Source organism: Hylobates moloch, unplaced genomic scaffold (assembly GCF_009828535.3).
Source record: "Hylobates moloch isolate HMO894 unplaced genomic scaffold, HMol_V3 SCAFFOLD_19, whole genome shotgun sequence".
In the NCBI taxonomy this organism is placed as follows: Eukaryota; Metazoa; Chordata; class Mammalia; order Primates; family Hylobatidae; genus Hylobates; species Hylobates moloch.
This window is the reverse complement of record NW_026652294.1, coordinates 11,121,000-11,140,718: the sequence shown is the minus strand read 5'-3', so window position 1 is coordinate 11,140,718 and position 19,719 is coordinate 11,121,000. Positions and strand designations below refer to the sequence as shown.

Sequence of the window (19,719 nt, the reverse complement as noted above, 5' to 3'; positions counted from 1 at the left end):
AGACCCATCCTTAGGGCTGGGAGAAACTCCTTCTACAGTGTTCTTGGCTTCAAAGCAGGAGAGGCTTCCCAGATGAGGAAGCTCATAGGCTGGTGGGGGTGAGGTGGGGTGGGGAGTGGCAGGAAGACCTTCCAGGCCAGGTGTCCAGCCTAGAAAAAGGCTCAGAAGTGTGCATGAGTGTGAGCTGTTGTTGGGAATGAGAAGATTGTCCCAGGAGGGCCCAGTATGCACTAGAGGCTTATAAGTAATATTGCTGGGGGCCAGGCGTGGTGGCACGCACCTATAATCCCAGCACTTTGGGAGGCCAAGGTGGGCAGATCACCTGAGGTCAGGAGTTTGAGACCAGCCTGGCCAACATGGTGAAATCCTGTCTTTACTAAAAATACAAAAATTAGCCAGGTGTGGTGGGGGGTGCCTGTAATCCCAGCTATTTAGGAGGCTGAGATATGAGAATGCCTTGAACCCGGGAGGCAGAGGTTTCAGTGAGCTGAGATTACACTGCTGCACTCCAGCCTGAGTGATAGAGTGAGACTCCTCAAAACAACAACAACAACAAAAAGAAATAGGCCGGGCATGTTGGCTCATACCTACAATCCCAGCACTTTGGGAGGCCGAGGCGGGTGGATCACCTGAGGTCAGGAGTTCGAGACCAGCCTGGCCAACATGGTGAAACCTCGTCTCTACTAAAAATACAAAAATTAGGCAGGTGTGGTGGCACACATCTGTAGTCCCAGCTACTCAGCGGGCTGAGGCATGAGAATCGCTTGAACCCAGGAGGTGGAGATTGCAGTGAGCTGAGATCGTGCCACTGCACTCCAGCTTGGGCAACAGAGCAAGACTCTGTCAAAAAAATAAATAAAAGGGAAAGAAAGGGAGAAAGGAAGAAAAAAGAGAAAGAAAGAAAGGCCGGGCGCAGTGGCTGACGCCTGTAATCCCAGCACTTTGGGAGGCCGAGGCGGCCGGATCACGAGGTCAGGAGATCGAGACCATCCTGGCTAACAGTGAAACCCCGTCTCTACTAAAAATACAAAAAATTAGCCGGGCAAGGTGGCGGGCGCCTGTAGTCCCAGCTACTGGGGAGGCTGAGGCAGGAGAATGGCGTGAACCCCGGGGGGCGGAGCCTGCAGTGAGCCAAGATCACGCCACTGCACTCCAGCCTGGGCAACAGCGAGACTCTGTCTCAAAAAAAAAAAAAAAAAAGAAGAGAAAGAAAAGGAAAGGAAGGAGAGAGAGAAAGAAAAGGAGAAAGAAAGGAAAGAAAAAAGAAAGAAAAAAGAGAAAAAGAGAAGAGAAATACTGCTGGGCACCTGGGTGAGATGGCAGAGATGGCATGCACTATAATCCCAGCTACTCAGGAGGCTGGATGGGAGGGTCACTTGAGCCCAGGAGTTTGAGGTTAAAGTGACCTATGATCTTGCCTGGGTGACACAGTGAGACTCTTTCTCTAAAAAAACAGGAAGAAAAAGCAATCTTGCTTTGCATCTGTAGTTCTTGGGGGTGTCTCTTTATTCTCACCTGTCCATGCATTCATGGTGTCCAGGCCTAGGGCCCAGAGTGACTTTACCTGATGGAGCCTTAATTGTCTCACCTAGAAACTGAGGATGCAGAAATGGCTTCCTGAGGGGTTGAAGGTATTCTGTGACTGTCAAGGGCTGTGCCAATATCAGATATTATTGCTTGGATTCACATGAAGCTGGGCATACAGTAGGTACTCTCTCTATATATATTTTTTGAGACAGAGTCTCGCTCTGTAGCCCAGGCCGGAGTGCAGTGGCACGGTCTCAGCTTGCTGCAACCTCCACCTCCCAGGTTCAAGAGATTCTCCTGCCTTGACTTCCTGAGTAGCTGGAACTACAGGTGCACGCCACCACGCCCAGCTAATTTTTGTATTTTTAGTAGAGACAGGGTTTCACCATGTTGGCCAGGCTGGTCTGGAACTCCTGACCTCAAGTGATCCACCCGCCTTGGCCTCCCAAAGTGCTGGGATTACAGGCTGGTCTTGAACTCCCGACCTCAAGTGATCTACTCTCCTCAGCCTCCCAAAGTGCTGGGATTACTGGCGTGAACCACCGCACTCTGCCAAATATTTTAAAAACTTTTTTTTTCCTTCTTCATTTTTATTGTGGATGATTTAGGAAATGTATATAAGCAAAAAAAGAATGTAAATGTTATCCATGATCCCACTCCTGCTAACATGTGGGTCTGTGTTTGTCTGTGTGTACTTACAAAACTGGAATTATACTGCATGGTCTCATCTTTTATGTGTTAATTTTTTTTTTGAGACAGGATCTTACTGTGTTGCTCAGGCTGGAGTGAAGTGGTGTGATCTTGACTCACTGCAGCCTCTGCTTCCCAGGCTCAAGGTATACTCCCACCATGGCCTCCCAAGTAGCTGGGACTACAGGCACACGCCACTAAGCCCCACTAATTTTTTATAGAGATGAGGTCTCCCTGTGTTGCCCAGGCTGGTCTTGAACTCCTGGGCTCAAGCAATCCGCCCACCTCAGCCTCCTAAAGTGCTGGGATTACAGGCATGAGCCACCACACCTGGCCTATTTATTAATTTTTAAAAATTGAAGTAAAATTCATATAAAAGTATTCATTGTAAAGTGTACAACTCTGTGGCATTGAGGACATTTATAACATTTTGGAACCATCACCTCCCTAGTTGTAAAACATTTTCATCACCCCAAAGGAACCTGTTCCCGTTAGCAGCCACTCCCCACCCTCTGTTCCCCACTCCCTGGCAATGGGCTTCCTGTCTCTATGGATTTACCTACTCCAGGCATTTCATATGAATGGGATCACACAATATTTGTCCTTTGTGTCTGGCTTCTTCTGCCTTGCATAATGCCCTCCAGGCTCATCCATGCTGTCGCATGTGTCAGTGCTTTATTCCTTTGCAAGGCTGAATAACCCTCCATTTGTCTGGATAGACCACATTGTGTCCATTTATTAGTTGACAGGTGTTTGAGTTGTTTTCACGTTTTGGATGTTGTATGTTAAGTTTTCAAACCTACTTTTTTCTTTTCTATTCTATTCTTTTCTTTTCTTTTCTTTTCTTTTTTTGAGACAGAGTCTCTGACTGTCTCCCAGGCTGGAGTGCAGTGGTGCGATCTCGGCTCACTGAAACCTCTGCCTCCCGGGTTCAAGTGATTCTCCTGCCTCAGCCTCCTGAGTAGCTGGGATTACAGGTGCCCACCACGATGCCCGGCTAATTTTTTGTATTTTTAGTAGAGACAGGGTTTCACCATGTTGGCCAGGCTGGTCTCGAACTCCTGACCTCATAATCTGCCCGCCTTGGCCTCCCAAAGTGCTGGGATTACAGGCGTGAGCCACCACACCCGGCCCTTTTTTCTTTTCTTAGCAATGATGCGTGGCGAACATCTCTTCGTGCTAGTAAACCATGTTTATATCCTTGCATTTCAGGCATATACCCGTCTGCTGTGTGGCTGGACCATGTGGGTAAACTCTCCGGAGGCCTGCATGAGCTAAAGGGGATGCTCCATCCCATGCGCAGTGGAGCCTGCCTCCATGGGCCCTGCTGGCCTTCATGGCATCACCTCTCCCATAGACATCAGAGCTCCGGTGCTGGTGCTCCCCCCTGCAGACCCACTCGGTCGTGCTCAGCCAGGCTACCCTGCACAGCGTCTCACTCATCTGTGCCAGAGTGATGGCTGCTCAGCTAGCCACGAGGGGGTAGCACACCCTCTGCCCATCCTGCAACATGTCTGAAGCCCACCTAGACCCCTTCATCCCATGGACACTGCATTAAGCACATGCACAAGCACCTGGGCTTCAGGTAGGAGCTACCTGGCCGCCTGCCCACCTATCCCCTGGAGCCAGCCTGTGCTGCCTTCCTGCCTGAGGCTAACCTCTTCATGCCCTGCATGTGGGGAGACCCAGAGATCCTGGTACTAATTTTTTTTTTTTTGAGACGGAGTCTTGCTCTGTTGCCCAGGCTGGAGTGCAGTGGCGTGATCTCGGCTCACTGCAAGCTCTGTCTCCCAGGTTCATGCCATTCTCCTGCCTCAGCCTCCCGAGTAGCTGGGACTACAGGCACCCACCACCACACCTGCCTAATTTTTGTATTTTTAATAGAGACAGGGTTTCACCGTGTTGGCCAGGTTGGTCTCGAACTCCTGACTTCAGGTGATCCACCTGCCTTGGCCTCCCAAAGTGCTGGGATTACAGGCGCGAGTCACTGCGCCTAGCCCCTGGTAGTAATTCTTATTGTTCTCCCTCAAAACCTTGAGAAGTAGGCACCAGCCCGGTGATGACAGAATTACTAATAACAGCAGCTCAGGCGTACCAAGAGCTCACACCCTATTGGGCATTGGCCCAGGAAGCCTTCCCTGCAAGTTTGCCAGGTAGGTTCTGTTATTACCTCCAATTTACAGATGGGGAAACTGAGGCACAGAGAAGTAAGTATTATGGGCCTATATCACAGGACTCCAGAGTGGCAGGGCCTGCCTCTACTTGGTGATGTGTGTAGGGACACTGCAAGCAGTTCAGTGTGGTGGGGCCAACTGTCTTCATCATGGTAGGACTGGCTCCAGGAGGGATGGTGGAGATATGAAGCCAGATGGGGCACAGGGCTGTGTTCTGAGGCGCCTTGAGGCCTCAGAGAGGGCTTTGCACTTTATCCAGGGATTTCAGCAGCCATGAGAGGGGTATAAGCAGGAGGGGCATCTGGTTGGGGCTTTGCTGGAAGGCTCACTCCTTTGGCCAGGAAGATGGGGAGGCTGGTGGCAGAGAAGCCCATTGGAGGCTGTTAATGCCACCCAGGCCAGGGAGGCAGGGCCCAGGTGAGCCAGTGACAGGAGTGAAGGAGAGAGGGCGCCAGGGTAGAGAGAGCTGAAGGGGCAGTGGCAGTGCTGGGTAGCCCTGGGTAGCTCAGCACATTTTTGGGGGTTGAAATGCATTAGATATTTTCAAAAGGTGGTTTATAATCAAATAAAATAAAAAAAAAAAAAAAAAAAGAAATGCATCCGATGGAGCCTGGCATGGGACTGGTGAGCAGTCAGGAAGTCCAGTTCAACCCTCTAGCAGGAGCCAAGTGTATACTCAGAATTCATCTCAGCAGACATTCCAGGGGGTATCTTAGCGCATCCCAAAATGTGTACATTTGTCCACCTGTAGCTCCCACAGTGGGTCCACCACAGGCATTTCTGAGTCCTGACCACCCTGAGCTGCTGTTTTTTCACCAGTTCTTTCTTCAGCTCACCTGTCATTTATCCCTTCTCAAAACCAGATCCTGAGTTTCCAACCGCTAAGACAAGAGCATAGCTCACGCCTGTGATCCCAGTACTTTGGGAGGCTGAGGCAGGCAGATCACGAGATGAGGAACCAGATGAGGAACCAGCCTGGGCAACATAGCAAGATCCTGTCTTTACAAAAAACAATAAAATTAGCAGGAGGATCAGTCGAGCCCAGGAGTTTCAAGGCTGCAGTGAGCTATGACCATGCCACTGTTCTCCAGCCTGGGTGGGTGACAGAGTAAGACCTTGTCTCTAGAAAAAGAGCACACAGTGACATGGGAGGGCCAGGTACACATAGCTCAGGGGTGGCTGTTAAAAGCCAGAAAAGAGCCTTACAGATGCAGGTTCGAGTCCCTGCTCCACCCCTTATTAACCCCATCATTAAAATGTTTACCGAGCACCTATTATTAAATTGCGCCCCATTGTGAGCAGTGATGAAATCTCCAGCTGACTGGGGTGTGAATCCTCCCTTTGTCCAATGTACCCACACTAGTTTTCACTACCCCGTAATCACGTAGTAGCCCTGCCAGTTATCAAATCAACCATCACAGTTTTGCAGTGCTTGTGTTCAAGAAATCCTTATCTGACTTAACTGTGGCCCCAAAGAACAAGATTCGTGATGCTAGCAATTCAGATATGCCAAAGAGAAGTTGTGAATTGCTTCCTTTAAATGAAAAGGTAAAAGTTCTCAATAAGAAAAGAAGAAAATCGCTGGGTACAGTGGCTCACGCCTATAATTCCAGCACTTTGGGAGGCTGAGGTGGGTGGATCACCTGAGGTGGGTGGATCACCTGAGGTCAGGAGTTCAAGACCAGCCTTGCCAACATGGTGAGACCCCATCTCTACTGAAAAATGCAAAAATTAGGCTGGGCATGGTGGCTCACTCCTGTAATCCCAGCACTTTGTGTGGCCAAGGCGGGTGGATCACGAGGCCAGGAGTTCAAGACCAGCCTGGCCAAGTTGGTGAAACCCCATCTCTACCAAAAATATAAAAAATTAGCCAACCATGGTGGTGGGTGACTGTAATCCCAGTTACTCGGGAGGCTGAGGCAGAGAATTGCTTGAACCCAGTAGGCAGAGGTTGCAGTGAGCCAAAATTATACCACTGCACTCCAGCCTGGGCGACAGAGCAAGACTCTGTCTCAAAAAAAAAAAAAAAAAAAATTAGCCAGGCATGGTGGTGTGCACCTGTAATCCCAGCTACTCGGGAGGCTGAGGCAGGAGAATTGCTTGAACCTAGGAGGCGGAGGTTGTAGTGAGCTGAGATCATGCCACTGCATTCCAGCCTGGGCAACAGAGCAAGACTCTGTCTCAAAAAAAAAAAGAAACGAAGAAAATCTGCTGAGCGCTCTAGGGATAAAAGTAAAAAAGAATGAGATCATGTCCTTTGCAGCAACATGAATGGAGCCGGAAGCCATCATCCTAAGCAAACTAACACAGGAACAAAAAACCAAACACCACATGTTCTCATTCAGAAGTGGGAGCTAAACATTGAGTGCACACGGATGCAAAGAATAATAGAAATGGGCCTACTCGAAGGTGGAGAGTGAGAGCTGTAAAACTACCTACTGGGGCCTGGCTGGGTGGCTCATGCCTGTAATCCCAGCACGTTGGGAGGCCAAGGCGGGCGGATCACCTGAGGTCAGGAGTTCGAGACTAGCCTGGCCAACATGGTGAAGCCCCATCTCTACTAAAAATACAAAAATTAGCCGGGTGTGGTGGTGGGCGCCTGTAGTTCCAGCTACTCGGGAGGCTGAGGCAGGAGAATTGCTTCAGCCCGGGAGGCAGAGGTTGCAGTGAGCCGAGATCATGCCACTGCACTCCAGCCTGGGCGACAGAGCGAGACTGTTCCTCAAAAACCAAAACAAACTACCTGTTGGGTATGGTACTTATTACCTGGGTGACAAAACACTCTATATACCAAGCATGCAATTTATCTGTAGAACCAACCTGCACATGTACCCCTGAAACTAAATAAAAGTTGAATTTGTAAAAAAAAAGAAAAGAAAAAAATTGTATGCTGAGGTTGCTAAGACCTATGATAAGAACAGATCTATCTGTGAAATTATGAACATGATGTTATCATTGTTCTTTTTGTTCATCTCTTGTTTTTCATCTCCTATTGTGCCTAATTTATAAATGAAATGGTTTCACAGGTATGGGTGTATAGGAGAAAACATAGTATATATGGGCTCAGTACTATCCATGGTTTCAGGCCTCCTCTGGGGATCTTGGAATGTATCCCTCCAAGGATAATGGGGGGGATTGTGGTTGTCTTTTGGTCTCCTGTCCCCCACTCAACCCTACCACCCCCACTCCCATCCACCTCGTGTGTCTCATCCACTGTCCTGGATCCACCTGTGGCTTTCCTGATCCTTAGTCCTGGCCTCTGGGCCACCTTTCAGGTTTGCTCTTCCATCTGGATGTCCCACAGGACCCACCACCTCACTGAGCCCCAAAATCATTCATTTTCTTAAATTTTAAAAATATTTGTTCATTTATTTATTTATTTATTTTCTACTGAGACAAAGTTTCACTCTGTCTCCCAGGTTGGAGTGCAGTGGCGCAATCATTGCTCACTGTAACCTTGAACTTCCAGGCTCAAGTGATCCTCCTGCCTCAGCCTCCAGAGTAGCTGGGACTACAGGTGCACTCCACTGTACCTGGCTAATTTTTTAAAAATTTTTCTGTAGAGATGGAGTCTTTCCATCTTTCCCAGGCTGGTTTTGAACCCCTAGGCTCAAATAATCCTCCCATGTCAGCCTTCCAAAGTGCTGGGATTACAGCTGTGAGCCACCGCACCTGGCCCAAACCATTTTTTGATCCATTCAGTAGATGTGTAATGGGCACTCACTGTGCCTGGCTCTTTTTGGATATTGCTGAGACACAGGAATAAAACAATATAGACACAGGAATAAAACAACAAACCCTCTTGGAGCACACCTTCTTCTGCACGACCATTCACGGATTCATTTGGCAAACACTTCTCATGCTGGGGAGTGTCACCCACAGTCAGGAAAGATGTCGTCTGTGTTCCTGAGGTGCTCAGAATAGGCAGAGGCTGTACTGCATGACAGCTAAGGGTATGGGCTTTGGAACCAGGCAGCCAGGTTCTGCCTCTTGCCAGCTGTGTGATCTTGGGTGAGTCCCCTCCCTCCCTCAGTCTCAGTTTCCCTCTGTAAGATGGCGGAAGTAATGATACCTACTTTGTAGGGTGGTTGTGGGAATTAAAGGAGATTTTTTTTTTTTTTTTTGAGATGAGTCTGACTCTGTCACCCAGGCTAGAGTGCAATGGCATGATCTTGGCTCATTGCAACCTCTGCCTTCAGGTTCAAGTGAACTTCAGCCTCCTAAGTAGCTGGGACTATAGGCGTGGCCACCATGCCCAGCTAATTTTTTTTTTTTTTTTTCCTGAGAGGAATTCTTGCTCTGTCACCCAAGATGGAGTGCTATGGTGTGATCTCAGCTCACTGCAACCTCCATCTCCCAGGTTCAAGCAATTCTGTAATCCCGAGTAGCTGGGCCACTGCACTTCAGCCTGGGCGACAGAGCAAGACTCCGTCTCGAAAAATAAAAAAAAACAAATAGTCCACTTGCAGCTCGGAAGAGGGGGTCATGTATTCATAGGCTCCTGTGCCCCATGAGTCGGTGTGCCTGTGGCTGCCAGTTCCCTCTCAGGACTGGGCTGGTGTGCCAGGAAGCACCAAGAGCATCCCATGTCAGATGTCAGTGAACCCAGGGTTGGAATCAGACGTCTGCAGGTGGCCAAGGCAGCAGTGACAAAGACCGCGCGCAAGATAGAGAGAGAGAGAGGGAGGGAGGGAGGGAAGAAAGAAGAAAGATCCAGACAGGAAGAAACAAGGAGATGCAGGGAAATGACAGGAGAAGAGGCTGGGGTGGGAGGGAGGGAAAACAGAACTGCTGGATGTGCTGCCCCTCCAGCCTGGGGTTCTGCCGCACAGGACCTTCTGCTCACAGTTCTCCCAGGGGCGTTCTGGATACCAGGGGTGGGGTGTGGCTTCATTCTAAGCATGGATGCCTGAGGGCACTGGGGCTCCATCTCCTCAGGGAATCCTTGAAGAGAAAGGCCAAAGGGATACATTAGTAACTACAGTCTGTCTTTCACATAGTGTTCTTTCTTCCTGTTACACATTTCTGTGAATTTTGAAATATTTATGATGTTATGTTTACCATTTTGATCTCATGAGGAGTACTCTCCCTGCTCCAAAACTTCCCTCTACTTATGAATCTCTGTCCTCTTTCTCCAGAAACCTTACCAACTATTGATATTTTTACCGTCCCCTTGATTATGCCTTTTCCAGAATGTCGTATAGTTGGAGTCATGTATTAGGTTGGTGCAAAAGTAATTGCAGTTTTGCTATTCTTTAAATGCCAAAAACCGCAATTAGTTTTGCACCAACCCTGTATTATGTAGCTTTTTCAGATGAACTTACTTCACTAACATAAAGTCACCCTGCTCTGCTGCCTTTCTGTGTGGTCTCATGCACACGAAGGCATGCCCTCACAGTCTTTCTGATACATGCCATTGCCTTTTCTATGCCTTGATGGAGAACTCCTTTAAATCACAGAATCATATTGTGTTTTATGGATGATTTTTTTTTTCATTCACCTCTTGAACATCTTGCTTCTAGTTTGGGTGGTTATAGATAAAGCTGCTGTAAACATTCCTGTGCAGACTTTGTGTGGACATAACTTTTCATCTCAGCTGAGTACATACCTAGGAGCACAATTTTTGGATTATATTGTGAAAATATGTTGGGATTCATAAAAATTTGGTGGATTTCATAAGAGAAATCATTTGGTTCTGGTGTTGTCTTTTTGGAATGTTCTTAATTCACTTAATAGGCAGAGGCTGTTCAGATTGTCTGTTTCTAGTGTGACCTTGGAAAGATTAGGTCTGTCAAGGAATTGATACATTTCACCTAGGTTATCAAACTGTGGGAACAGAGTCATTGATAACAGTCCCTGATTATCCTTTTAATGCTCAACAGTTTGGTAGACATGGCCCCTCTTTCATTTCTAATATTAGTAATGTGTCTTTTTTTTTTTTTTGCTTTGTTAGCCTGCAGAGGTTTATTAATTGTAACAATTATAATTAATAATTATAATAATTAATTGGGAGAATTATCGTTGTTAATGTAGATGAACGCACATCCAGGAAAATGTTACCTATACTGAGCAATGATGGCAACAGCTTGTTTTTTCAGTTCTGGATAGGACATAGGCATTTATCCAGCTCTCTGTGCAAATACACACACACCCACCCACACACACACATACACACGCTCACGCATTTACTATGAATAAAATCTATTGTACTCCTATCATTTAGAAAATCACATAATCCGGCTGGTGCAGTGGCTCATGCCTGTAATCCCGGCACCTTGGGAGGCTGAGGCGGGTGAATCATGAGGTCAAGAGTTCGAGACCAGCCTGGCCAACATGGTGAAACCCTGTCCCTACTAAAAATACAAAAAATTAGCTAGGCGTGGTGGCAGGTGCCTGTAATCCCAGCTACTCAGGAGGCTGAGGAAAGAAAGTCACATAATCCATTAGGTGATATTCCAATGTTTATTTAACTCATAACTTCTATAATACATTAACTTGAACTTACAGAAATAAAAAAGCATTTGGAAATTGATCCCAGAGTACAGAACATATCTATAGGAAACAAGATGTGAACCATAAGACTCAATGAGTTCGATGGTGGCAATAATTAATACTTAGGACTCAATTTATAAACTAATCAAATTAGATTAAGTATAATCATGAAATGTCCCATATTTTTGTCCTATGACCTTGTATAATGCGTTTACCGAGTAGAAAATTCCCAAGTCTGCCCACCCAAGTAATTTTCTTACCCTGTTTTTTGTTTTTTTGCAGTGGGGGTTTGTTTGGCCTCCCCAGGATGGACTGGAGCATCAGTGGTGCAAGAGTTCATCACAGGACAGATGCTCAAGACACCCTGATCACCATTAGGTGGAATTGAAGGAGCCAAAAATGGGCGCAGTGGCTCCTCAGCAGAGACGCTCCTGAATGTATAGACATGAGAACCACCTTCAGCATCAAAAAAAGAAACGTTCTGCATGCCCATATCCAGAAAAATCCCCACTCGCTGTAACTTGCGGTCCACGAAGAGGAAAGTCAGGGGCACCGTGCTGGCAGAGAGGCGGCTTCCATCCCTCAGACTCACAGTCCAGAATCCACCCTCTGTGGTCAGATGGATCCTCCCTTTGCGGTGAACAGATTCTCTGCAGACTCCCAGGTCCCATTCTGTGCTTGTTCCCACGTCCACCTCCCAGTAGTGGCGGCCACAGGTAAAGCGAGGAGAGCCCAGGACACAAATGGAAAAGTCAAATCTCTCGGCAAGGTCTTGCCGATTCTGTCTGATGCGCCCACTTCGGATGCTCCTGAGGTCGTCAGAAATGAGGAGGAAGTTGTTGGCTGTGTCGGCATCCAAGGTCATGTCCACTGTGAAAAGGAGAAAAAGTTGCTCAGCAAATGGACAGAAGCCAGCCCCATACCTCTCCTCTACTTCAAAGGCCCAAATATCTCTTGACTGTAGTTTCTTTAATTCTCTTCTTTCCCCAAAATCCAAACTTCATGAGGTAACTTCCCTGACTAGTTCAAATTCTCATAGGTATGCTTTGTGGCAATACCCAACTCATTCACAGTAGCAATTATTGTACTTTATGTCACGTGTTTGCTTCATTGGACTTTTCTTCATTTAGAGTGGAGGGTCTCTGAAGGCAGACACCATGACCCCCTTTCTACTACCTTGATGCGTGAAAAAATGATAATTAAGACAATGCAAATGGTCGATATTAAATATGTTTCTGCTTCCACCTTGTATTGCTCAATTCAGTATATAGAGCATGATTCCAGGCCTTCGTTTTCCACGTTTGTAAACAATTGTGCACGATTCTGACAGCAGATAGGGTATCTCTGCAGCTGACAATGTGATGACAGAGGTGCCGATCCTGGACATCAGGAGGCTCCAAGGCCAGGAGGAGGAGGGGGGCCTTAGATGAAAGAATGTTTTTCCATCCTACATGGGAGGTGAGACCTTAAGCAAAACAATGGTAAATTTTGGAGAGAAGAGAAAGGTATTTGAAAGTTGTTCGTTGGCCGGGCGCGGTGGCTCACGCCTGTAATCCCAGCACTTTGGGAGGCCGAGGCGGGCGGATCACGAGGTCAGGAGATCAAGACCATCCTGGCTAACACGTGAAACCCCATCTCTACTAAAAAAAAATACAAAAAAATTAGCCAGGCGTGGTGGCGGGTGCCTGTAGTCCTAGCTACTCGGTAGACTGAGGCAGGAGAATGGCATGAACCCAGTAGGCGGAGCTTGCAGTGAGCAGAGATTGGGCCACTGCACCTCAGCCTAGGCGGCAGAGCAAGACTCCATCTCAAAAAAAAAAAAAAAGTTGTTCGTCATAACTGACTGTAGAGAATAAGGGCAGCAAATACAAAGGTCAATAATTTAAGGCATTGGGTATGTGGTTGACAGGTGAAGCCACCAATTCTCATGGAGGAGGCAATGTGATCTGGCCTAGAGAAAATTAATTGTCCAGAACATTCTGAAAAGAAAATCTACAGAACATATGATCCTTCAAGTAAAAAAACTGATATGATCACCAATATAGATTTTATAGATTACAGTAAGACTTGAAGAGATTGATTGCTGTTTGATGGTGAATTAGGGAATGAAATGAATGGACATGGACAAGGAAGGAGGAAGAGGGTTCCAAACATGACTTGGGCAGGGTGACTCTGTCCTCCATATTTCAGCAGAGACACTGAATGGTATGGGTAGGTGGATGAGTAGAGATCATGGGTGTCAGGGCAGAAGCTACCAGTGTTGGGGACATCATAGTGGCCCACCACCATTTATAGGTGTAATTCTGTGCCCAGGCTGACCATAATCTCTTCATGTAAATGTCCCTTTTCGCCACAGTTATGGAGATGGATAGTATTTTCTGTAGCCAGGACCACTGTTGAAGCCCATGGCACAGGGATGAGACCACTGTCTGAAACTCTCCCCACACTCACCGAAACAAACACCATAGGTGCTCCATTCCAAACTCTTCCCAACCCTGGGGTGAGGTTGTTTGGTACAATGGGTGCCAGTATTCACTGTGCATTAGAATTACCAGGCCCATTTTAATGTCAGAGTCCCGGGAACCTTTGCTGGAGAGAAATTCAAATTCAGTTGCTCTGTTTTTGCTACTCAGCAAAATCCCTAAGCCAGTGGGATCAATCCTGAGACTTCCCAGTTCAGCATCTGCATTTTAACAAGATCCCCAGGTAATCTGAGCACACTACGTTCAGAGAATCCCTTGTCTAACCCATGACAGAGACATCGGGTTTTTGTTTGTTTGTTTTTTAGATCACCAGTGATTCTGTGTGTTGTCAGGGCTGAGAATCTGATGATGAAGAAGCATCTAAATTTTAGATGCCAGACAGCAGCTAATCCCCATATGGAATGAGGGGCCAATTGCACAAATGATTTTCCCTTGTCTGGTCGTGGGAAGGGGGCAGGGTATACAGATTCCTTACCTTGGAACTTCCGCATCCTTGGGTTCATCTGCAGAATCTTCTTCAGCTTGGGCTCCAGTTCCTTGATGTGGGAAACCAGCCTCTCTAGGTGCCGATTGGGCCTGATTTTGTTCCTCTGAGAGGCCATGGAACAGCAACAGCAAAGTAGATCCTGCCCGTGGGGCTCCTTCTGCAGTGAATTGATGCACTTGAGGCAGACGGCGCTTCCACACTCCAGGGACAATGGTTTCTCTAGATAGTGTGAGCAGACGGGACAGCTGCTTGCTTCTTGGAAGAGTGCAGCCATGTCCACTGCCAGAGGAAAAGTGCACAAGGGAAGAAAATTTCCGTGAGGTGAAAGCCTGTTAGTTGTGACAAGTGACAGCCTTTTCATGCATAGAGGTATTGTGTTCCAGCTTTGTCACTCCGAGAACAAGACCATGAGTATGAACACTCAAGCACATCCCCCCACCCCCCGTCTTCAGAGATTTGAAGTTCTATTGGGAAAGAAAGTCACGAATCATCACTGTGCTCTGAGCTGAGGTGGAGGAAGGGTCCGTTCTCCTGGTGACCCAGCAGCTGAGCCTGAGCCAGTGACATGGCAGCACCCATGTGAGGAGCAGCGAGCTGGGGTCATTTCACCTCCTCCTAGGGGAACCCCAGGAAGAGACTGATTGATGAACATAAGAATACGCCGGGTGCGTTGGCTCACACCTGTAATCCCAGCGCTTTGGGAGGCCGAGGCGGGCAGATCACCTGAGGTCAGGAGTTCGAGACCAGCCTGGCCAATGTGATGAAACCCTGTCTCTACTAAAAATACAAAAATTAGCCAGGCGTGGTGGCAGATGCCTGTAATCCCAGCTACTTGGGAGACTGAGACAGGAGAATCACTTGAACCCAGGGGGCGGAGGTTGCAGTGAGCTGAGATCTCGCCATTGCACTCCAGCCTGGGGAACAAGAGCGAGACTTTGTCTCAAGAAAAAAAAATTAGCCAGGCATGGTGACACATGTCTATAGTCCCAACTACTCCGGAGGCTGAGGCAGAAGAATCCCTTGAACCTGGGAGGTGGAAGTTGCAGTGAGCCAAGATCGTGCCATTGCACTCCAGCCTGGGCAACAGAGTAAGACTCCATCTCAAACAACAACAAAAATTAGCCAGGCATGGTGGTGCGCACCTGTGGTCTCAGCTACTTGGGAGGCTGAAGTAGGAGGATCATTTGAGTCTGGGAGATAGAGGATGCAGTGAGCCATGATTGTGTCACTGCACTCCAGCCCGGATGACAGAGTGAGACCCTGTCTCGAAAAAAGAAGAAAAAAAAATAGAAGAAAAAAGAAAGATGAAGCTGAGCTAGGATCAAAACCTGGGTTTGTCCAGAGCTTGTGCTCGTAAGCACTAGTTCTGCTGTTGGTGTTAAGGATGGAAAGGACCCCCGATCCCTGAGTGAAGTCACTCTGGGTCAAGGTCTACTTTTTTTTTTTTTTTTTTTTGAGACGGAGTCTCACACTGTCACCCAGGCTGGAGTGCAGTGGCGCGATCTCGGCTCACTGCAACCTCTGCCCTCTGAGTTCCAGCAATTCTCTTGCCTCAGCCTCCCAAGTAGCTGGGATTACAGGTGCCTGCCACCGCACCCAGCTAATTTTTTGTATGTTTAGTAGAGACGGGGTTTCACCATTTTGGCCAGGCTGGTCTTGAACTCCTGACCTCGTGATCCACCCGCCTCGGCTTCCCAAAGTGCTGGGATTACAGGCATGAGCCACTGCGCCTGGCCTAAGGTCTACCATTTCTTTCCTTTCATACTTTCCAGCTTTCATCATTTTCATGCAAGAATGTCTTAGCTCCTCCTTCATTCATTTCTCAAACTTGGACTGCATTCTCACCATGTGCCCAGCACTGCTCCAAGCATAGGGGATACAGCAGGGATACAACAGAACAGACAAGGATTCTGCCCCGCTAGGGCTGCCTCCAGTTTAGACACTGACAATAAACAAAGCACATAATAAGCCAAAAAGTATAGTGGTTTTTTTTTTTTTTTTAATTTTTAGTAGAGATGAGGTCTTGCTATGTTTCCCAGGCTGGTCTCAAACTTCTGGGTTCGGCCGGGCATGGTGGATCACGCCTGTAATCCCATCACTTTGGGAGGCCAAGGCAGGCGGATCACTTGAGGTCAGGAGTTCGAGACCAGCCTGACCAACATGGTGAAACTCCGTCTCTACTAAAACATACAAAAATTAGCCGGGTGTGGTAGCACGCACCTGTAGTCCCAGCTACTCGGGAGGCTGAGGCAAGAGAATCGCTTGAACCCAGAAGGTGGAGGTTGCAGTGAGCTGAGATTGCGCCACTGCACTCCAGCCTGGGCAACAGAGTGAAACTCCATCTCAAAAAAATACAAAAAAAAAAAATAATAATAATAAGCCAAGTGCGGTGGCTCATGCCTGTAATCCCAGCACTTTGGGAGTCTGGGGCAGGAGGATCACCTGAGGTCAGGAGTCCAAGACCAGCCTGGCTAACATGGTGAAAACCCGTCTCTACTAAAAATAAAAAATTAGCTGGATGTGGTGGCACATGTCCGTAGTCCCAGCTACTTGAGAGGCTGAGGCTGGAGAATTGCTTGAACCTGGGAGGCGGAGGTTGCAGTGAGCCCAGATTACGCCACTGCATGCCAGCCTGGACGACAGACTGAGACTCCATCTCAAACAAAACAAAAAAAAACAACTCCTAGGTTCAAGCAATCCTTCCCTCCTGCGTCAGCTTCCCAAAGTGCTGGGATTACATGCATGAGCCACCGGGCTCATCCTAGTATAGTGTTTTAGAACGTGCTCTGGAACAAGACGGAGAGCAGGATGAGAGGGCTTGGGGAGGTCAAGGGTAGGAGAACATTGTAACTTCACTGAGAAAGTGACATTTGTACTCTTGCAAATGTACCCTTGGAGATGCTGGCTTGGAGTTCAGACCCTCCACTGAGATCTTTGACAAGCTCCTTCTTGGATTTTACCTGTAGAAAACAGCTTTAGGGATGGGCTCCACCACCCTGCTCGTTTGACAGATGGGGAAACTGAGGCCCACAGGCAGGAAGGATTAGACTAGTGGGAAGAGACGGGAGCCCATCAGAGCTCCTGAAGTTTCTAGCGTTCCAGCCCCTAATCTGTCTCTTCAGGGCTGGCTGCTTGACTGATATTTATCTTGTTCAGTGCTGATGTTAATAAATTACTCAGTCTAGTCCTTTCTAGAGCAAAGGTCTTGGTTGATAAATAGTAGGAGCTGCTGTCACTGCCCATCTCCCTCCAGGGGAAGCAGCCCCTCTACATTAAAACCAAAGGTCAGGTCCCTCAGTGCCCAACCTGAGGTAGGGGTTGGCTTTCAAGGAAAGAGCGCTGGGTTGGTTCTTTTTTTTTTTTTTTTTTTTGAGACGGAGTCTCGCTCTGTCGCCCAGGCTGGAGTGCAGTGGCGCAATCTCGGCTCACTGCAAGCTCCGCCTCCCAGGTTCATGCCATTCTCCTGCCTCAGCCTCTCCGAGTAGCTGGGACTACAGGCGCCCGCCACCACGCCCGGCTAATTTTTTGTATTTTTAATAGAGACAGGGTTTCACTGTGGTCTCGATCTCCTGACCTCGTGATCCGCCCGCCTCGGCCTCCCAAAGTGCTGGGATTACAAGCGTGAGCCACCGCGCCCGGCCTTGGTTCTTAACTTTGCCTCTGATTTTCTGTGTGGCCTTGGGCAAGTCCCTTAAACTCTCTGGGCTTCTTTCCATTTTATCCTTGCAAGAATGGGAATACTAATAGTACCAATACTATAAGATCATTGCATAGAGTCAGTGAGATCCTGCAACTATAAAGTACATCACAGATCCCTGGCTTAGAGCCTCCCTTATTCTGGTCCAAAAACTTCACAGACTGCACTACCCATCTAATGATGATTGTCTTTTTTTTTTTTTTTTTTTTTGAGACAGAGTTTCGCTTTTGTAGCCCAAGCTGGAGTGCAATGGCACGATCTCGGCTCACTGCAACCTCCGCCTCCCGGGTTCAAGTGATTCTCCTGCCTCAGCCTCCCAAGTAGCTGGGATTACAGGATTGCACCACCATGCCCAGCTAATTTTTGTATTTTTAGTAGAGACGGGATTTCACCATGTTGGCCAGGCTAGCCTCGAACTCCTGACCTCAGGCAATCCACCCACCTCGACCTCCCAAAGTGCTGGGATTACAGGCATAAGCCACTGCGCCAGGCGGATAATTGTCTTTTTGCTAATGAAGCAGATGCATGTACAATGACTGAGACAGTCCATGAATTCAGAAATGCTTAACACACTTTTTAAAAATCTTTATAAAAAATTACAATGAATAAAGAAAAATTTAGCCATCTCCTATTCCTCTTTCCCAGGTAAGCAGTATTAACAGTTTGGGACAAGTAATTTCTTTTTTTTTTCTTTCTTTCTTTTTCTTTTCTTTTTTTTTTTTTTTTTTTGTGAAGATAGAGTCTCACTCTGTCACCCAGGCTGGCGTGCAGTGGCGTGATCTTGGCTCACTGCAGCCTCCGCCTCCTGGATTCAAGCAGTTCTGCCTCAGTCTCTTGAGTAGCTGGGACTACAGGCACACATCACCACTCCTGGCTAATATTTTGTATCTTTTTTTAGTGGAAATGGGGTTTTGCCATGTTGCCCAGGCTAGTCTTGAACTCCTGAGCTCTGGCAATCCGCCTGCCTCAGCCTCCCAAGATGCTAGTATTACAGGCATGAGCCACCATGCCCAGCCTCTTTTTTTTTTTTTTTTGAGACAGGGTCTGCTCTGTTGCCCAGGCTGGAGTGCAGTGGCCCGATCTCAGCTCGCTGCAACCTCTGCCTCCTGGGTCCAAGTGATCTTCCCACCTCAGCCTCCTGAGTAGCTGGGACTACAGGCGCACTCGACACTCGACCACACCCGGCTAATTTTTTTTTTTTTTTTCTGAGAAAGAGTTTCACTCTTGTTGCCCAGGTGTAGTGGCCCGATCTCAGCTCACTGCAACCTCTGCCTCCTGGGTTCAAGCAATCTTCCCACCTCAGCCTCCTGAGTAGCTGGGACTTCAGGCACACTCGACCATACCTGGCTAATTTTTTTTTTTTTTTTTTTGAGACAGAGTTTCACTCTTGTTGCCCAGGCTGGAGTGCAATGGCCTGATCTCAGCTCAGTACAACCTCCACCTCCTGGGTTCAAGCGATTCTCCTGCCCCAGCCTCCTGAGTAGCTGGGATTACAGGCATGCACCACCACACCTGGCTAATTTTGTATTTTTAGTAGAGACGGGGTTTCTCCATGTTGGTCAGGCTGGTCTTGAACTCCTGACCTCAGGTGATCCACCCGCCTCAGCCTCCCAAAGTGTTGGGATTATAGGCGTGAGCCACCATACCCAGCAGTTTTTTTATTTATTGCAGAGACAGTGCTTCGAACTCCTGAGCTCAAGTGATCCGCCTGCCTCGGCCTCCCAAAGTGCTGGAATTATAGGCGTGAGCCACCATGCCCGGCCCATTTCTCATTTTTATGCTTATACAAACATATCACCACTTTGGCCGGGCGCTGTGGCTCATGCTTGTAATCCTAGCACTTTGGGAGGCCGAGGCAGGTGGATCATGAGGTCGAGAGATCAAGACCATCCTGGCCAACATAGTGAAACCCCGTCTCTACTAAAAATACAAAAATTAGCTGGGCGTGGTGGCACACGTCTGTAGTCCCAGCTACTTGGGAGGCTGAGGCAGGGGAATCACTTGAACCCGGGAGGTGGAGGCTGCAGTAAGTGGAGATCGTACCACTTTACTCCAGCCTGGCGACAGAGCGAGACTCCATCTCAAAAACAAACAAACGAACAAAACGAAACAAACATATCACCACTTTAAGATTATTAAAAAAAAAAAAATTTTTTTTTTTTTTTTTTT

At 47.8% G+C, this 19,719-nt stretch overlaps 1 protein-coding gene and 1 long non-coding RNA gene across 6 annotated transcripts in view; one reads left to right on the top strand and one right to left on the bottom strand.

The window, feature by feature from the left end:
• The window catches only part of LOC116458506 (uncharacterized), a 31,505-nt gene extending 20,257 nt beyond the window's left edge, over nucleotides 1-11,248 (top strand). For all 5 annotated transcript variants that reach the window (XR_009211074.1, XR_009211073.1, XR_009211075.1 and 2 more), the window contains 2 exons: nucleotides 3,430-4,370; nucleotides 11,166-11,248. This is a non-coding gene — a long non-coding RNA (uncharacterized LOC116458506). The remainder of the gene's footprint in view (nucleotides 1-3,429; nucleotides 4,371-11,165) is intronic.
• RFPL1 (ret finger protein like 1) lies at nucleotides 9,181-14,463 on the bottom strand. Its single transcript, XM_032138205.2, has 2 exons — nucleotides 13,842-14,463; nucleotides 9,181-11,753 (listed from the first exon to the last, which is right to left on the bottom strand). Exons 1-2 carry the CDS (start codon nucleotides 14,212-14,214, stop codon nucleotides 11,140-11,142), a joined length of 987 nt encoding a protein of 328 aa, XP_031994096.1. The 5' UTR covers nucleotides 14,215-14,463; the 3' UTR covers nucleotides 9,181-11,139.
• Nucleotides 14,464-19,719: the final 5,256 nt, after the last annotated feature.